General features: G+C 46.9%; 1 protein-coding gene across 1 annotated transcript in view; it reads left to right on the forward strand.

Moving 5' to 3' along the window:
- Positions 1-14,474, forward strand: part of KLHL3 (kelch like family member 3) — a 132,135-nt gene that overhangs the window by 111,999 nt on the left and 5,662 nt on the right. The window contains exons 11-14 of the mRNA XM_055430784.2: positions 936-1,037; positions 4,274-4,402; positions 8,242-8,382; positions 11,002-11,145. Of these exons, the coding sequence (XP_055286759.1) occupies positions 936-1,037; positions 4,274-4,402; positions 8,242-8,382; positions 11,002-11,145 (516 nt within the window). The remainder of the gene's footprint in view (positions 1-935; positions 1,038-4,273; positions 4,403-8,241; positions 8,383-11,001; positions 11,146-14,474) is intronic.

A 14,474-nucleotide genomic window follows, 5' to 3' on the forward strand; every position in this document is an offset into this window, starting at 1 on the left:
ACCCCATGAATCACAGCACGTCCCCAGTGACATGAAAAACAACATGCTTTATCCCTCTGAAATTTCATTTCTGTCTTCACTAGTTGGTAACCTTTTTCAACCTTCTCTTTGCCTCTTTCATGTAATTCCAAGTTATATAGCCCCACCAGAGGCTGGTTCTAGTGAGGGGGGACTGGGAATAAAGAGAACAAAGTATAGTGGGGCATTGTTTCTTTTAGGCATTGCTTTTGACTGCTAGTAGGAAACCTGACTAAACCATAGCTTAAACAAATGAGAGCTTTTGTTTTACTCGTGAAACAAAGTCGGAGGTTGGACGTTGCTGACTTGGTTTAGTTGTTCAAGGATCTTGGGCCAAGATCTTGCAGAGTCTCTTAGACTTGTCCTCATGGTCACAAGGTGGCTGTTGTAGCTCTTGCCAATACATTTGTATTCCAGGTAGCAAGAAGTAGTGGGGTGGGGGGAAGGGAGCAGGGCTGAGAAGGGGGGCTCTTATCAGAAAAGCAAAGGCTATTTCAGAAATCCTGCTTAGATTGCATTGACTTGGTCACCCCCAGCTCTAAGGAAGTCCGGGAAGACAAGTTTTCGTCTTTCTAGCCTCTAAAATTGAGGAAGACAAGGGGAAAGAGGGTTGAAATAGGTGTTCAGTGAGGCAGTCTCAGGTATTTAGTCCATTCTGTGGTTTTATGATTTACTTTAGACCTTAAGTCCTCTCACAGCCCACTATCTAGGTCAGGTCTTAGTGGTCCCCTCAGGCAGACACACTGCAAGTGTGTTTATGGAGGTGCCGTGGGGTGCATGGTGAGGCAGAGGTAGTGCTGAGTCATACTCCCCCGGGTTTTCGACCCCCAGGTCTGCACTCTTCCCCCATCCTCACTCTCAGCCCAGCAGGGTGAGGCCTGGCGCCATAGAAACCTCACGAGTCGCTTGTCTCCCAGGCCTGGCGTCGGTAGAAGCCTACAGCTACAAGACCAATGAGTGGTTCTTCGTGGCCCCGATGAACACGCGCCGTAGCAGTGTGGGCGTGGGCGTCGTGGAAGGTAAGGAGCGACAATGGCCGGCTTCTGTTCCTGCCCTGGCGCCCGGGCCTTCTTGCAGTGTCCTGGCTCTGTTCCTCCCCTTACTGCCGAATTGGGTACTAGTATCCTGATTAGCGGATGAGGGGAGTTGAGACTCAGAGAGGTGTAGCTACTGGCCCAAGGCTAGAAAGTAGGTGAGCTGGACAGGGGGTATTAGGAGGAGCCTAGAGGGAAAATGCTGGGCTGTCGTTTTGGCTACTTGTCTATATTACACGTTGGGGAGTCCAGAGTCAAGATATAACCCAGGAGTATAGTGTGTGTGTGTGGGGGAGTCAGTTGTTTAATCAATTTTGTGTTCATGTTTTATGTTGAGCATTGTCAGCAGAGCCCTGAGTGAGGTGGGTGCCTTTCCCCAGTTCTGATTAGTCGCTGAAGGGAAGGTTGGTGCTGGGTCCTGCTCAGTCAGGAAGGATGTGTGCGGTGAGGTCGGAAGAGTGGTGACGTCTGGGGCCTGGTTAGGCAGTGCACTGGAGCTCCAAGTGCCTTCATATCCAGTTTCTCGTTTTATTCCTAAAACTCTTTGAAGGAGAAGGGCAGGACTTATATTTTCTCCATTCTCCAGAAGGGGAAACTGAGTCCCAGAGGAGTATAATCAGTGTGCCTGGTAAACAGCACAGCCGCTCCTTGAACCCAGGTCTCCAAATTCTAACTCAGACCATTAGCAAATGTTATTAATAATTGAGAGGAGTTTTAGAAATATGTGTGATTTCAACATGTGAAAGCATAGAGTATTATTTGGAGTAAACTGTTATATTTCACAGGACAACACTGACTAATTAGCCTGTCCCGAAGTGGGAATTTAGCTGAGCATCTGTGCATTCACACAGGTACACAGGCATTTTCTCTCTCTCACGTGTACACACAGCTCACACACGTGCTTCGGGGAGAGTGTCAGGCAGGGAGTTAGACATCAATGGGAATGTAATTTTCTCTTGCTGCATTTCTTGGTCTGTACCAGTATTACGTAGTTTAAATTTTAATTTAAAAGTATATTGTTCTAACACATAGAATGAGTCACCTTAGTGAGTGCAAGGATTTTGTCCTCCTACCAAGATAAATTGTTTCTTGCAATCTCATCCTCCTGGTGAAACAGAAATTGATTTGTCTGCTAAGCGTAAGTGCTTTGTCTAGCCACCTTCCCATTTCCCCCCTTGCTCCTTAGTCAGGAATATCAAACAATAGAGGAGGGGTTAAAAATAGCATATCCCTGAAAGGAGAAACCTTGAGTGGGTATTTTTTCAGCTAACACAGGGTTGAGATGGTTGATGGGAGTTAGAGGAGATGCCTTCATGGCACTCATCAGAAATACTCCCCTTGACAGAGGCTTCTGTAAGCATGTTCTGCATGGCAGAAGTGCTGTGTGGTAGCACACCCTGTCAACACGGAGGACAGACTGGGGGTTTATTTATCTTGTCCATCCTGAATTTGAAGCTGTTCCGGCTGCCGTCTCCCTCTCCTCAAATCTCCTTACCACGGTGTCACAGCCTGACTGACAACTGGGGACAAACACAGGAAAACCAGGATCTTTAGCTACCAGCTGTCCTAAAGAATCTCTGTGTAGGAAAAGGGACAGTGAGGCTGAGAGATGAGGCAGAAGCTCCCAACAGAGCAGAGATGGTGTATTTTAGAGACTGGGGTTGCCCTCAGGAGCGTCTTGTCTCCTCCACATCCCTGGCCTGTCTCCTCCCTTGTGATGGATAGCTGGCCATGCAGGTGGTTACCTCTGAGCCAGCACACAGCCTGAGAGTAGCCTGGGTCCTGGGGGAGCCTGTCTGAGTCAGGGTTTTGCTCTCTGGCTGGAAAGCAAAAGGGCTGGTTGAGAGGGCTCTGAGGCAGAAAACAAAACCAGGCTCATTAGAAGAAATAATTTTACATTTGATGCGGTAAAGTCTCGATGGTAAAACATGGTTCTTAGCCTGAGAAACTCTTTCTGACTTAAAATAATTGCAGATTTTTCACATACTGGTTGTATTCTTGGTGTCTCTCCATTAAGAAAGTATATATTGACCAAAAAGAATCTTTTGATTAGGTAACCTTTTAAGTAGATTTGCATCTGGTGGTATTTATTTAGCCTGCAGCTAGTATGCATCCTTATTATACACTTATTATAGTGTAGATCCTTATTATCACTCCAGGGTCCTCCATAGAACTGAGACCTCAGATTTATTAGGACCCCCACGCACAACACACACACCCAACACACACCCAACACACACACACACACACACACACACACACACCCAACACACACACCCACACCCACACACACCCACACCCACACCCACACCCACTGCATTCTAAGACTACATGTTAAACCCAAATGTTCGAATCTATCTGAGAGAGCTCAAATACCAGTTTCCTGCCCTCTTGCCCAACCTCACCACCATCCTTAGGCCAAAATAGGTGATGGTCAGCGGAAAGTAACACAACATTGTAAAGCAGTTATCCTTCAATTTTTTTTTTTAAGTTTAACTTGAATGTAATCCAATAGATAAATATTTTTCTTTAGGATTGCACTTTTTGTTTTTGGTTAAATAAACCTTTGCCTATTCCAAGAAAAAGAAATAGATGATGGTACTTTGGGTTTCTTGTTCATGGCTCAGAAATTGTCAGGGGATCTGCAGATCAATTCCAGCCACTCCAGCCCAGAGCGTACACAGAGCACTCCATTCACACGCTTTGCCTAGGCAGGGTTGTGGACAGAGTACAAAGCATGGTGAAGACAACATTTGGGTTCCTGTTGGAGAATATCTTTCCATATTTGTTCTGTCTGCTGTTGTGAACCTTTAGCCAGAAAGTCTGCCAGCCTGGCTGCAGCAAGGGCCCTTAAATTTTCCATCTTCCCGGTGCCTTGTTCTGGAGAAGATCTAATGTAGTTCACCAGTGAGAATATATTGAGCCCTGGTGATGCCAGGCCATAACTTTGCACTGGGTGTTTGGGGTGCTTTTTGAGGTAAAGCTTCCGTTCCACTTTGAGGAGGAGCACAGGGCTTAAGAGGAAGTAGGAGGCAGAATCATGAAGGGTGCTTGCTCAGGTTGGGAAGAAAGTCGGTTGGTCTTCCTGGGGAAGGAGCCCTGAACCCTGATGGAGATGAGGGTGTGCCAGTGGGTTACAGGCGGAATTTCAGCTACGCTTCAGTTCCACGCCAGGGTCTGAAGCACCCCCCCGACACCCCTGGCCACTTTGTCTGTTCCAGGGAAGCTGTATGCCGTCGGGGGCTATGATGGGGCTTCTCGCCAGTGCCTGAGCACCGTGGAGCAGTACAACCCAGCGACCAATGAGTGGACGTATGTGGCGGACATGAGCACTCGCCGCAGCGGCGCAGGTATGGGGTGGGGGTAGGGAGTTGGGGTTCAGGGGACAGGCTGTGTTTGTTCTCACCGGTGGGTCTGGAGGCCAAAAGCTTAACGTTCTACCTTATATTCCCTCCCTCCTGTCTGCTTTCAGTGTATATAATCCCACTCGCACCTTTGTAGAGAGTTAACCTTTCTCAGGGGGATCCCTTTGTAGAGAACCAATATTTCCTTCATCGTCATCTCTTCCGTTTGTTTGCAGGTGTCCACATCTGTTGAAAGTGAAACTTGCTGTGCACCAGGTGCTGTCCTAACAAGCACTTTCTGTGTCTCATTTGTATTTAATCCTCATCACAGCCCTGCCGGGGTTCACAATATAGCTCACACAACCTAACGCCACTCAGCAGATTTAGAAAGTGAGTCAACCAGGGGTTAACTAGCCCAAGGTCCTGTCATTCGTCATTTTCATCAGTCACCGGCAGAGTCAGGATTCCTACTCAGTTCTGTCTCCCTTCAAACTTAGCTTTTTCTGACCTCAGATTATCTGATGCTCGTCCTTATGAAGTCCCATTCTTCCCTGGAAAAGCTAAAGTTTGCCTTTCTTTGTCTTAGGGGGTCATATTTGGAGATAAACTGGTGTCTCTTCCCCAACTTTTCTTCACGTCAGCCCCCTTCCTGACGTGGGAGGAGAATAAGTCCCCATGTGTGGCCCGCTTTGACCTCCTGGGGGAAGACCAGGAGCTTGTGGATTTTCCAGGAAGTGGAGCAGCAGCCTCTTCTTCCCTGCTTTGTCTGCCCCATCACCTGGGGGCCCAGGGGAGAGGGTCTGGGAGGGCAGATGGAGGCGCTGGGGGCTGGCCACCGGTTCTCTCTCCCCGGTTCCTGTGGCAGTGGTGACTGATGACCACCCTGGCTGCCGGGTAGGCCATGTGACTTCTGGGAAGGGAAGCCACAACTGAGAGCTTTTCCCCACAATGTTATTACTTTATCTTTTTCGTATTTTTGAAGATTGAGTTGTGATCTCATTTTATCCTACCAAACACATGACCACTTCCTCAGCATTCCGTGAAAATTAGGCTGTTTTATTTTATTTTTTAGGCTGTTTTAATATTTTTCAAGAATCACTGTATACTCACTCACTAGTTAGAAAAAAAAAAAAAGCTGTATGATTCCATTTAAGAAGCATTTGTGTTTGGAAGGCAATTTTTAGGGAACTTGTCTCTGCTGATCCTGACAGATTGGCCCTTCCTGAACACGTAGCACATCCATGGAGGGCAGGAGGTCTGGATCTTGGTTCTGGGTCCACTCGAGCGTGCTTTGTGGTCTTGGCCTCCGCTTCTTCAGATGTGAAATGAGTGGGTTGCAGTAGGTATTCCGGAGGGTCCAGTTCAATTCATAAGTCTCCTGGTTTTCCTTCCTTCACAGGGCTCTTTTAGCAATTTCAGTTGATAGTATTGCTAGAGTCTTCTTTGTCCTTACTGGAAATCCTATGTGTGACTAAGGTGTGAGAGCTAGTGGTCACAGCCCAGGGAGCAGGGGCAGCTCCTCAGGAGCAGAGCAGCACCCTGAGGTGTGTGGCTGTTCCTGGGAGCACCTCGAGCAGAAGCTGTGGAGGGGCGGCCCTGAGCAAAGCCACGCACAGAGCCAGCTCAGAAAGTTCAGCCTCCTTCTGTGGACAGAGCTGCCTTTGGAGGCCTTACTGCTCTGTGTCAGGCTGCCCAGGGGCCACTGCTGAGTGGATGTCCCTCGGGCTGCTCTTGCCTCTCACCTGGGCCAGAGGCCCTGGATGGTGACAAAGGAGGCACAGTGGCCTCAGTTCAGGGGACGGTCTCTTTCCCCGAGGTGGATTCTCTCCTCAGTGCCCTGGCCTCAGGCTCCCGGGGCAACATTTCTTTAGTGCTTCACTTCCCTAAGATTCAGGGAAGCCTCCCCTCTGGAATTCGGCACCCATGTACTTGTATGAGTAGATGTTCTTTGGTGGCTAAAGACCCAGAGACCCTGGCGTGGGGGCCCCAGTGGCTCACCCTGTGTTCACCTCTGTGTGAACTTAAGGGGAGGAGGCCGCAGAAGGGCGTGGTGTCCCTGAGTGCCTCCTCAGCAGGGGTGGGCAGTTCCGGCAGATGGCTGTGCGGAAAGAGGCCATCTCTAGGTTCCAGCGTGTGCTCGTTCCTCTGCACATGGAGGAGGGGAAGGTGAGGCAGCTTGGGAGCACACTGAATTGTATTTATTAACATGAATCCATCAGATAGCCACTGTTGATGCAACACCACCATCTGCTGTTAGTTTAGGGCAACTGCGAGGAACCATTTGCACACCCGCATAATTACTGGTGGGATTTTATGTGTCTTGTCATTCAAGCAGTATTTGTTGAGAACCTACTATGTGCCGTCAGGCACAGGGCAACCGACATGTTAAGGCAAGCGTGGTTCTTGTCCACGTGAAATTTATATTCTGAAAACTGAGACCTTGGATCTGAAACCTGGCTGCATGTCCCAATCACTTGAGGTACTTTTTCTGATTCCTGGCCAATGTCTCTGGGAGTGAGGCTGTGGAAATCTATGTTTTCAAAAATTCCCCAGCTAATTGAGCTGCAGCCTGTCCTCAGAGTGGAGTAGTCTGTGGTTCACTGGAACTACCCATCTAGTCTAGCTCCCTCACTGTACACGTGCGAGAACCAAGGCCTCGAAAGGGCAGCACCACCTGGTGGGCAGGTTAGAGACACAGGTCCAGAACCCAGGTATCCTGGCCACCACGTCAGCTGCCCTTTCCAGGGCACTGTGCCACCCACCTGCTTTCTGGATTTTATTTCCTTGACTTGTATTGTTGTTGCTCAGTCTTGTCCGACTCTTTGTGACCCCATGGACTGCAGCATGCCAGGCCTCTCTGTTCCTCATCCTTTCCTGGAGTTTGCCCAAGTTCATGTCCATTGCATTGGTGATGCCATCCAACCACCTCATCCTCTTGTATTAAAGGATGACATCCTCTTGACTTGTATTAGAGAATGTCAAAAGGTTATGCTGAAACCTGTAAACGATGCAGTCCTGGCCCTTAGCTGAGGCTTATCACCACCAAGAGTGATTCAGGGCCCCTCTGCCACTTAGGAGGAGAGTCCAGGGGCAGAAAGGATAGCTTCTGATTCCAGATAAGCAGGGAGGTCTCAACAGTCATGATCTCAGCACACCTGCTGTGTAGTTTCCATTTTAAGTCTCTTTACTACACACACACACACACACATACATGTATTATGTATATTTTTCAGTTCAGTTCAGTTGCTCAGTTGTGTCTGACTCTTTGTGACCCCATGAATCGCAGCATGCCAGGCTTCCCTGTCCATAACCAACTCCTGGAGTTCACTCAAACTCATGTGCATCGAGTAGGTGATGCCATCCAGCCATCTCATCCTCTGTCGTCCCCTTCTCTTCCTGCCCCCAATCCCTCCCAGCATCAGAGTTTTTCCAGTGAGTCAACTCGTTGCACGAGGTGGCCAAAGTATTGCAGTTTCAGCTTTAGCATCAGTCCTTCCAATGATCACCCAGGATTGATCTCCTTTAAAATGGACTAGTTGGATCTCCTTGCAGTCCAAGGGACTCTCAAGAGTCTTCTCCAACACCACAGTTCAAAAGCATCAATTCTTTAAATAGAAATAGGTCATATTTGCCTTGTATTTGGAGGTTTTCTGGTTGGCGATTTTATGAGGCAGGCAGGGTGTCATTATATTTGTTTTACAGACGAGGACCCTGAGTTCCAGAGAGACAAAATAGCACTCCCCATGTCACCCTGCTGGTGATGGCTGTCCAGGATGGGTGCCAGGCCTCCTGGTTTCTGGTCGCGGCAGCCAACCTGAGGCTGGACTTTGTGCTCTGCCTTTCAGGGGTTGGGGTCCTCAGTGGGCAGCTGTACGCAACAGGTGGGCATGATGGGCCGTTGGTGAGGAAGAGTGTCGAGGTTTATGATCCTGGAACAAACACCTGGAAGCAGGTGGCAGACATGAACATGTGCCGACGCAATGCAGGTAATATGATGGCTCCTTCTCCTTTTCCTTGTGGGGAGGTTGTGGGTGTTTTCTCCTTGCAAACACTGGCCCTAAAAGAGGCAGAATGGAGAGCTCACATGGCCTGGGGCTGAGCTTGTATCCTGAGCAGGGAGTGTCCATTTGCTGGGCAGGGAGAGCATGGAACCCCCAAAGCTAACCAGAGGATACCCTCTTAGAGGCAGAAGGTTCCTTCCCTCCCGGTGAAGCATGATGACTTTCGCTGCACATGGATGGACTCAGATCCAGAGGAGCAGTGTGCCCAGGCCCAATGGCTTTGTTGGGTAGCTAAGCCTAGGGCTGTGTGGACAGGGCCACACAATGACATTTGTTTCTATCTTTTCTTTGCCAATGTCTGGCTATTAGAACCTCTCACTTCCCCCTAGAAACTGATTTCCTCCTTTCAGTGGTATCCATGAAAGGATTTGTGATCCATTCTCCAAAAGGACCACTTTGCTTATTCTCTTGTTTGTATTTCCCGTCTCTCCTTCCCTTCCCTTCCCCTCCCCTTTTCCTTCCTGTGGGAATGGTTTTCCTTAGAGTGTTTAGAGTTTTGTTCCTGGAGACTGATACCTCTATTAAACCATTTCCTTTTACACCTTTGCCCTATGGGTGGTGTCTTATGTTGGTATATCTTGCTTTATGCCTTCTCACTCTATCCAAGTGTTGGCTTAGCCCAACTTCCCTGGCTGGAAATACAAGCAGGTGACTTTCAGGTATACTTATTTCCTTTATACTCAAATTACCTGCTTGCTAAACCCATTTGCAGCTGACTTGTTGAAAGTGTAAATAGAGGGGAGTTTATTAATTTGCTCATTGTCTAAGCCTGCTGTGATATAACCTGGTATTTGGCCTTGAGCCACATGAATGAGGAATTACAGAACCTTCAAGGCAGCTAATGCAAGAATTAGGTTTAGATGTAAATGCATGTGTATGCACACATTCACATATAGATATTTCTATTTTTTATAACAAAAATTGAATCTTGCTGTAATACTGCTTTATTAAAACCTGCCTTTTTAGATCCACTTTATAATCTTTTATGAATATCTTATTATAACACTAAGCCTATTTACATAATATTATTTTAAATGGCTGTAACATAATTTAAAGAGCCAGGCTGCTATTGGACATTTAGGTCATTTCCATCTTTTCTGTAAGTAATGCTTTTGTTCTTATAAATAGCCTTTAGAGCTAATTAATGCACATATTTAAAATTATTTCTTAGAATAAAAGGTCAGAAGTGAAATCTTGGATTCAGAGGGAGTATATGTGTTTTTGACATCACCCAGGAAAGTGGTGCCTTTTATGCTCACCAGTATTTGAGAGAATGTTCACCAACACTGGTAATTACTACTTTCTGAGCATCACCCAACCCTGAATTGGGCTTCCCTGGTAGATCAGGTGGTAAAGAATCCACCTACAATGCAGGAGACCCCAGTTTGATTCCTGGATCTGGAAGATCCCCTGTAGAAGGTAGGCTACCCACCCCAGTATTCTTGAGCTTTCCTGGTGGCTCAGATGGTAAAGAATCCACTTGCAATGCAGGAAACCTGGGTTCAGTCCCTGGGTTGGGAAGATCACCTGAAGGAGGGCATGGTATCCCACTCCAGGATTCTTGCCTGGAGAATCCCCATGGTCAGAGGAGCCTGGTGGGCTACAGTCCATGGGATTGCAAAGAATCAGACATGACTGCGCAACTAAGCACACAGCACAATCCCTGAATTAGGGCTTCCCAGGTAGCAAAAGTGGTAAATAATTCAGCTGGCAGTGCAGGAGACGTGGGTTCAATCCCTGGGTTGGAAGGTTCCCTGAAGGAGGGCATGGCAACCCACTCCAGTATTCTTGCCTGGAGAATCCCCATGGACAGAGGAGCCTGCTGGGCTAAAGTCCATGGGGTCATAAAGAGTTGGACACAATTGAGCATCTGAGCACATAATCCCTGAATCTTATTTTGAAAAAAGACAGAGAATATTAGACTGTGACCTTTTAAAGTCTTGATGAGCAGTACTTACATTTTCCTACTCTTAAGTCCTTGTTACATGAGACCTTGCCCCCAAACCAGCTGCCTCTGAGATCAGGGTGGGTGGAAAGCCTTGTCCCTGAAAACTGTGTGTGGATTTAGACACCAGTTGTGTGAAGGGATCACAAGCACAACCATTAGTGCCCCACAGTGTTGATGAAACAGGGCTTATCAGGGAACCAAGCAGAGTAGAAGTAGTGTGGGTGAGATCCCCTGAGCTGTCTTCTTTCTTAGCTCAGACGGAGCGTGGGAGGCCTGTGTGCCTGTGCAGTAGAACGGGGCCTGTACCTAATGGTGCTCTGTGCCTATTTATAGGGTCAAGAGCAGGGAACATCTGTGGGCCTGTATCGTCGTGAAAGCTGCCTGGTCAGAGACATGACCTTGTTAGGAAGGGGGCTCCTCAGAGCCCAGTGACTGTTGGGCATTCATTCATTGAGAGACTTAAACCTGAGGAGCCAGATATCTATTGTGCTGCCACAAAGGGAAGGAAGTGCGCTCCCAGGCAATCTAGACTGTCTCTCGCCAGTTCTCTTGTGCTCCTGCTCTCATGCCTCCTCTGGCCTCTCTGTGATTCCCAGGGGTCTGTGCAGTGAATGGGCTTCTGTATGTGGTTGGAGGGGATGATGGATCCTGTAACTTGGCTTCAGTGGAGTACTACAATCCTGTCACTGACAAGTGGACGCTGCTGCCAACCAACATGAGCACAGGGCGGAGCTATGCAGGTCAGTGTGCGCCACCCCACCCGCACTGCAACACTAGGGCCCGGGATGGGGTGGGGCAGGTGGGGCCCAGGTCAGTTTGCTTAACCTGGGGCCGAGTGCCTCCTCCAGGGAAGGCAGATGCTTGTCACATGTCACCACTCCTTCATGCTGTGCCCATGACCGATACCCGTAATTAGCACTCATTTCCCCAGTGAAGTTGAAGGTAGCCTCTGAACTCTTCTTAACAGTGTTTCAGGGAATCCCTTCCAACTGATCTGAGTTGTCATAAGAGGTTTTAGAATTTCATTGCCCTTCCTGACGAGCCTCCAAAACCAGGAAATACAAGATAATGTACATGTAAGTGCTAAAAGAAATGTGCTACACAGGTTTTAGGACATGACATGCGAGAAGTGGCAGAGTTAGGGAATGCTTCCTGGAGGAGACAAAGCCTACTTAGACTTGAAGGCTGGGTCACAGCCACAGAGATAGCTGATTTTTGCCGGGTACCCACTCCCTGCACCACAAAGCAGTGTGTTAGATATGGTAATTATTTCACAGCTTAGCTATTTCCCCTCGTGTCAGACATTAAGTAGTTCCCAGAGTCTTCTTTTGCTATGATAAATAATGCCCCAGTAAATAGCTTTATTTATAAATGTTTACCTACAAGATACTCTTTTCAACAACCCTCTGGTTGAATGAGACTGTATCCTTCCATTTTATAGATGATGAAACTGAGGTTTGGAATGTTTAAATAACCCGTCCAAGATCATGTGACTAAAAAAAGTGTCTGAGTCAGAATTTAAACCCAGTCCTAAGCCCATGCCTTTTCTGCTACCATAACTCAGGGTTGGTGGGTGAAGCAAGAGGCTTGAGGGAGGAAGGAGGAATGAAGCTGCTGTAGAAGCTTTTTTTTGTTTTGGCGTGTGAAATCAGTTCCCTGACCAAGGATTGAACCCATGCCCCCTGCACAGGAAGCATGGAGTGTTAACCACTGGGCTGCCAGAAAAGTGCCTATGGAAGCTTATTCCTTAGGGGGTGTGTGTGGCAGTTTTGGTGAGGTGTAGGGCACAGAATCAGAGTTGGTGGGGCTGAGGTCAAGGGTCTCTAGGAAGGCAAGCAAATATGTCTGTGTAGCTCAGCCCCTTGTATCTGGTTCTCCAGAAACTGGAAGAGTCAGAGCTAACATTTATTTATTGAGCACATACAATATGCCAGTCATTCTCCTAAGTATTTTATGACCATTATCATTCACTATGACTCCAATGGTATTCTTATTCTATTTTTCATTAGAAAGGTCATTATTCCATTTTGTTTGGATTTTAGTGCAAAGGAAGACTATGCCGTGTAGGCTCAAAGGGCTTTGTATTGCGTTCTGTTTGCCCAAGGCTTCAATTAATGAACTTATTTTACCTTTTTTTTTTCCTCATTGAGGATTTTTATCAACTAAATAGAAAAGATTTTAGGGCATTTTGGTCCTAGAGTGATTCTGTTCTCACTGTTACCTATTAAAACCAGTACTATCATTTTCTCTCCGAAGCTGAAGTGAAAAGTGCAGGGCATTTTCCTATATGAGGCAGGGAGGCCAGTGAATGATGCCCTCTTGGCTCCATGTGAGTCTTAATGAGAGGGGAAAGTGCAGGTGTGCGTGGTTAGAGTTTGGAGTATGTGTTGAGTATTTCATGTCCATTTCTTTACTGTTTGCTTACTCTAGAAGTAGGTGGGAGGGAGACGAGCAAATGTGCAGTTTATGTTCAAACCCATTGACTGAGTTGACTGTGTTATCTTAGAATTCAAGGAAGTGGCCTGACATGCAAAGATTTATGGACAAAGTTATTTATTAGAGCATTATTTATCATAGCAAAAAACTGAGAACTACTTATTGTCCGACGTGAGGGACATAGCTAAATAAGCTGTGCAATATTTATACAGTGGACGTGTTTTTAATATGAGACTATGTTTGTGACAGGCTGTTAGGTTAAAAAAAGGATGATGCAAAATGTATGTACCCTGTGAGCTCGGTTGAGCAGTCCTGGGTTACGGGGCTGGAGTAGCTCCTGTTTACAGAAATGGAGATTGGAGTCACATCTGAATTCAAGTCCCAGCTTTGCCACTAGCCCTGGGCCTCTGGGCAAGCCAGTCAGTCTGATTGAACCCCTGTTTTCTCATTTGTGAAATGAAAATAAAGTCATATCAAGCCACTTGGGGCTGTTGTGAGAATGAAACGTGAGAATATGTGGAAAGCGCCTAGCTCAATGCCTGTCTGGCAGGTAGAAACCACTCAGTGGCTGATTATGACTATCATTAGAAGTCAGGATATATTCCAAAAAAGAGAATGGTGATTCTCTTTGTGTGTAGGGATTAATTTTTTTTTCTTGGTGTTCTTCTGTGTCATCTGAAATTTCCATAATGGGAATATTTTATTTTATAATCAGAAAGCTCATATAAAAAGCAATATAGGAGCCTGCTTTTTAAAGAAATGCTACCTTGAGAAGGAGGAGCCTCAGGTGCAGGCAGGATGTTCTGAAGGGCAGACAGCACATCTGAGTCTGAGGACTTGGATTCTGCCACCTCTGATCTTTTCTGTCTGAACCTTTATCCAGATATTGACATGAAATGCATATCTCAACAGAATCTCACCATTTGGGTGTCCTGGGCTTTCTTTTATCAATGTTCCCTCAATCTCATTTTCAACCAGATTTGATACTCTAGTCATGGGAATATGTTAAAGTAAGGCTTCTAGTTACACCTTCCCTGTAAGTTAGAATTTGGTTCAGCTGCAGAAAACCTGTCAGATACTTGCTTAAATAAGGAAGTATCTTATTTGTATGTATATATTTGTCCCAGGCAGAAAGGAGTCCCTGGCTAGCCTGGGGGTTCTGACTGTTATTGAAGAATCAGGTTCCTCCTGTCTTTTCTGTTCTGCCAGCTTTATGAATAGCTCCTGCTGCCCCTTGCACCTTACGTGAGCTTCTTCCGGGCAGGTCAAGGGAAAAAGCCAAAGCTGCAACACTGGCAGACTTGTATTTAACAACTGCATGGGCCAGGATTGCAGCACCTCCAGCTGCAAGGAAGTCTGGGAACCTGAGCTTGAAACTTGCTACTCTCAGTAGCAGAGGATAGCAAGTAGAAGGGGTGTTGGGTGAGTCAGCCTGCAAATATCTTCTGCACAGCTGCAGCTCATTACATGTAAGATTTTAGGCTCCTAAGTTAGCTGTTGAGTATGGTTCAACTTGGCTAAAACAGTAACACATACAGACCTATTTGGAATGTTTATCCAAGCGTAGAATTTAGCACTGGAGGGATCTTTCAGTTAGATGGGCTTCCTTTGATAGCTTAGATGGTAAAGAATC

The sequence above is a fragment of the Moschus berezovskii genome, chromosome 8, assembly GCF_049115385.1.
Source record: "Moschus berezovskii isolate FMDL1 chromosome 8, NW_MosBer_1.0, whole genome shotgun sequence".
Lineage (NCBI taxonomy): Eukaryota > Metazoa > Chordata > Mammalia > Artiodactyla > Moschidae > Moschus > Moschus berezovskii.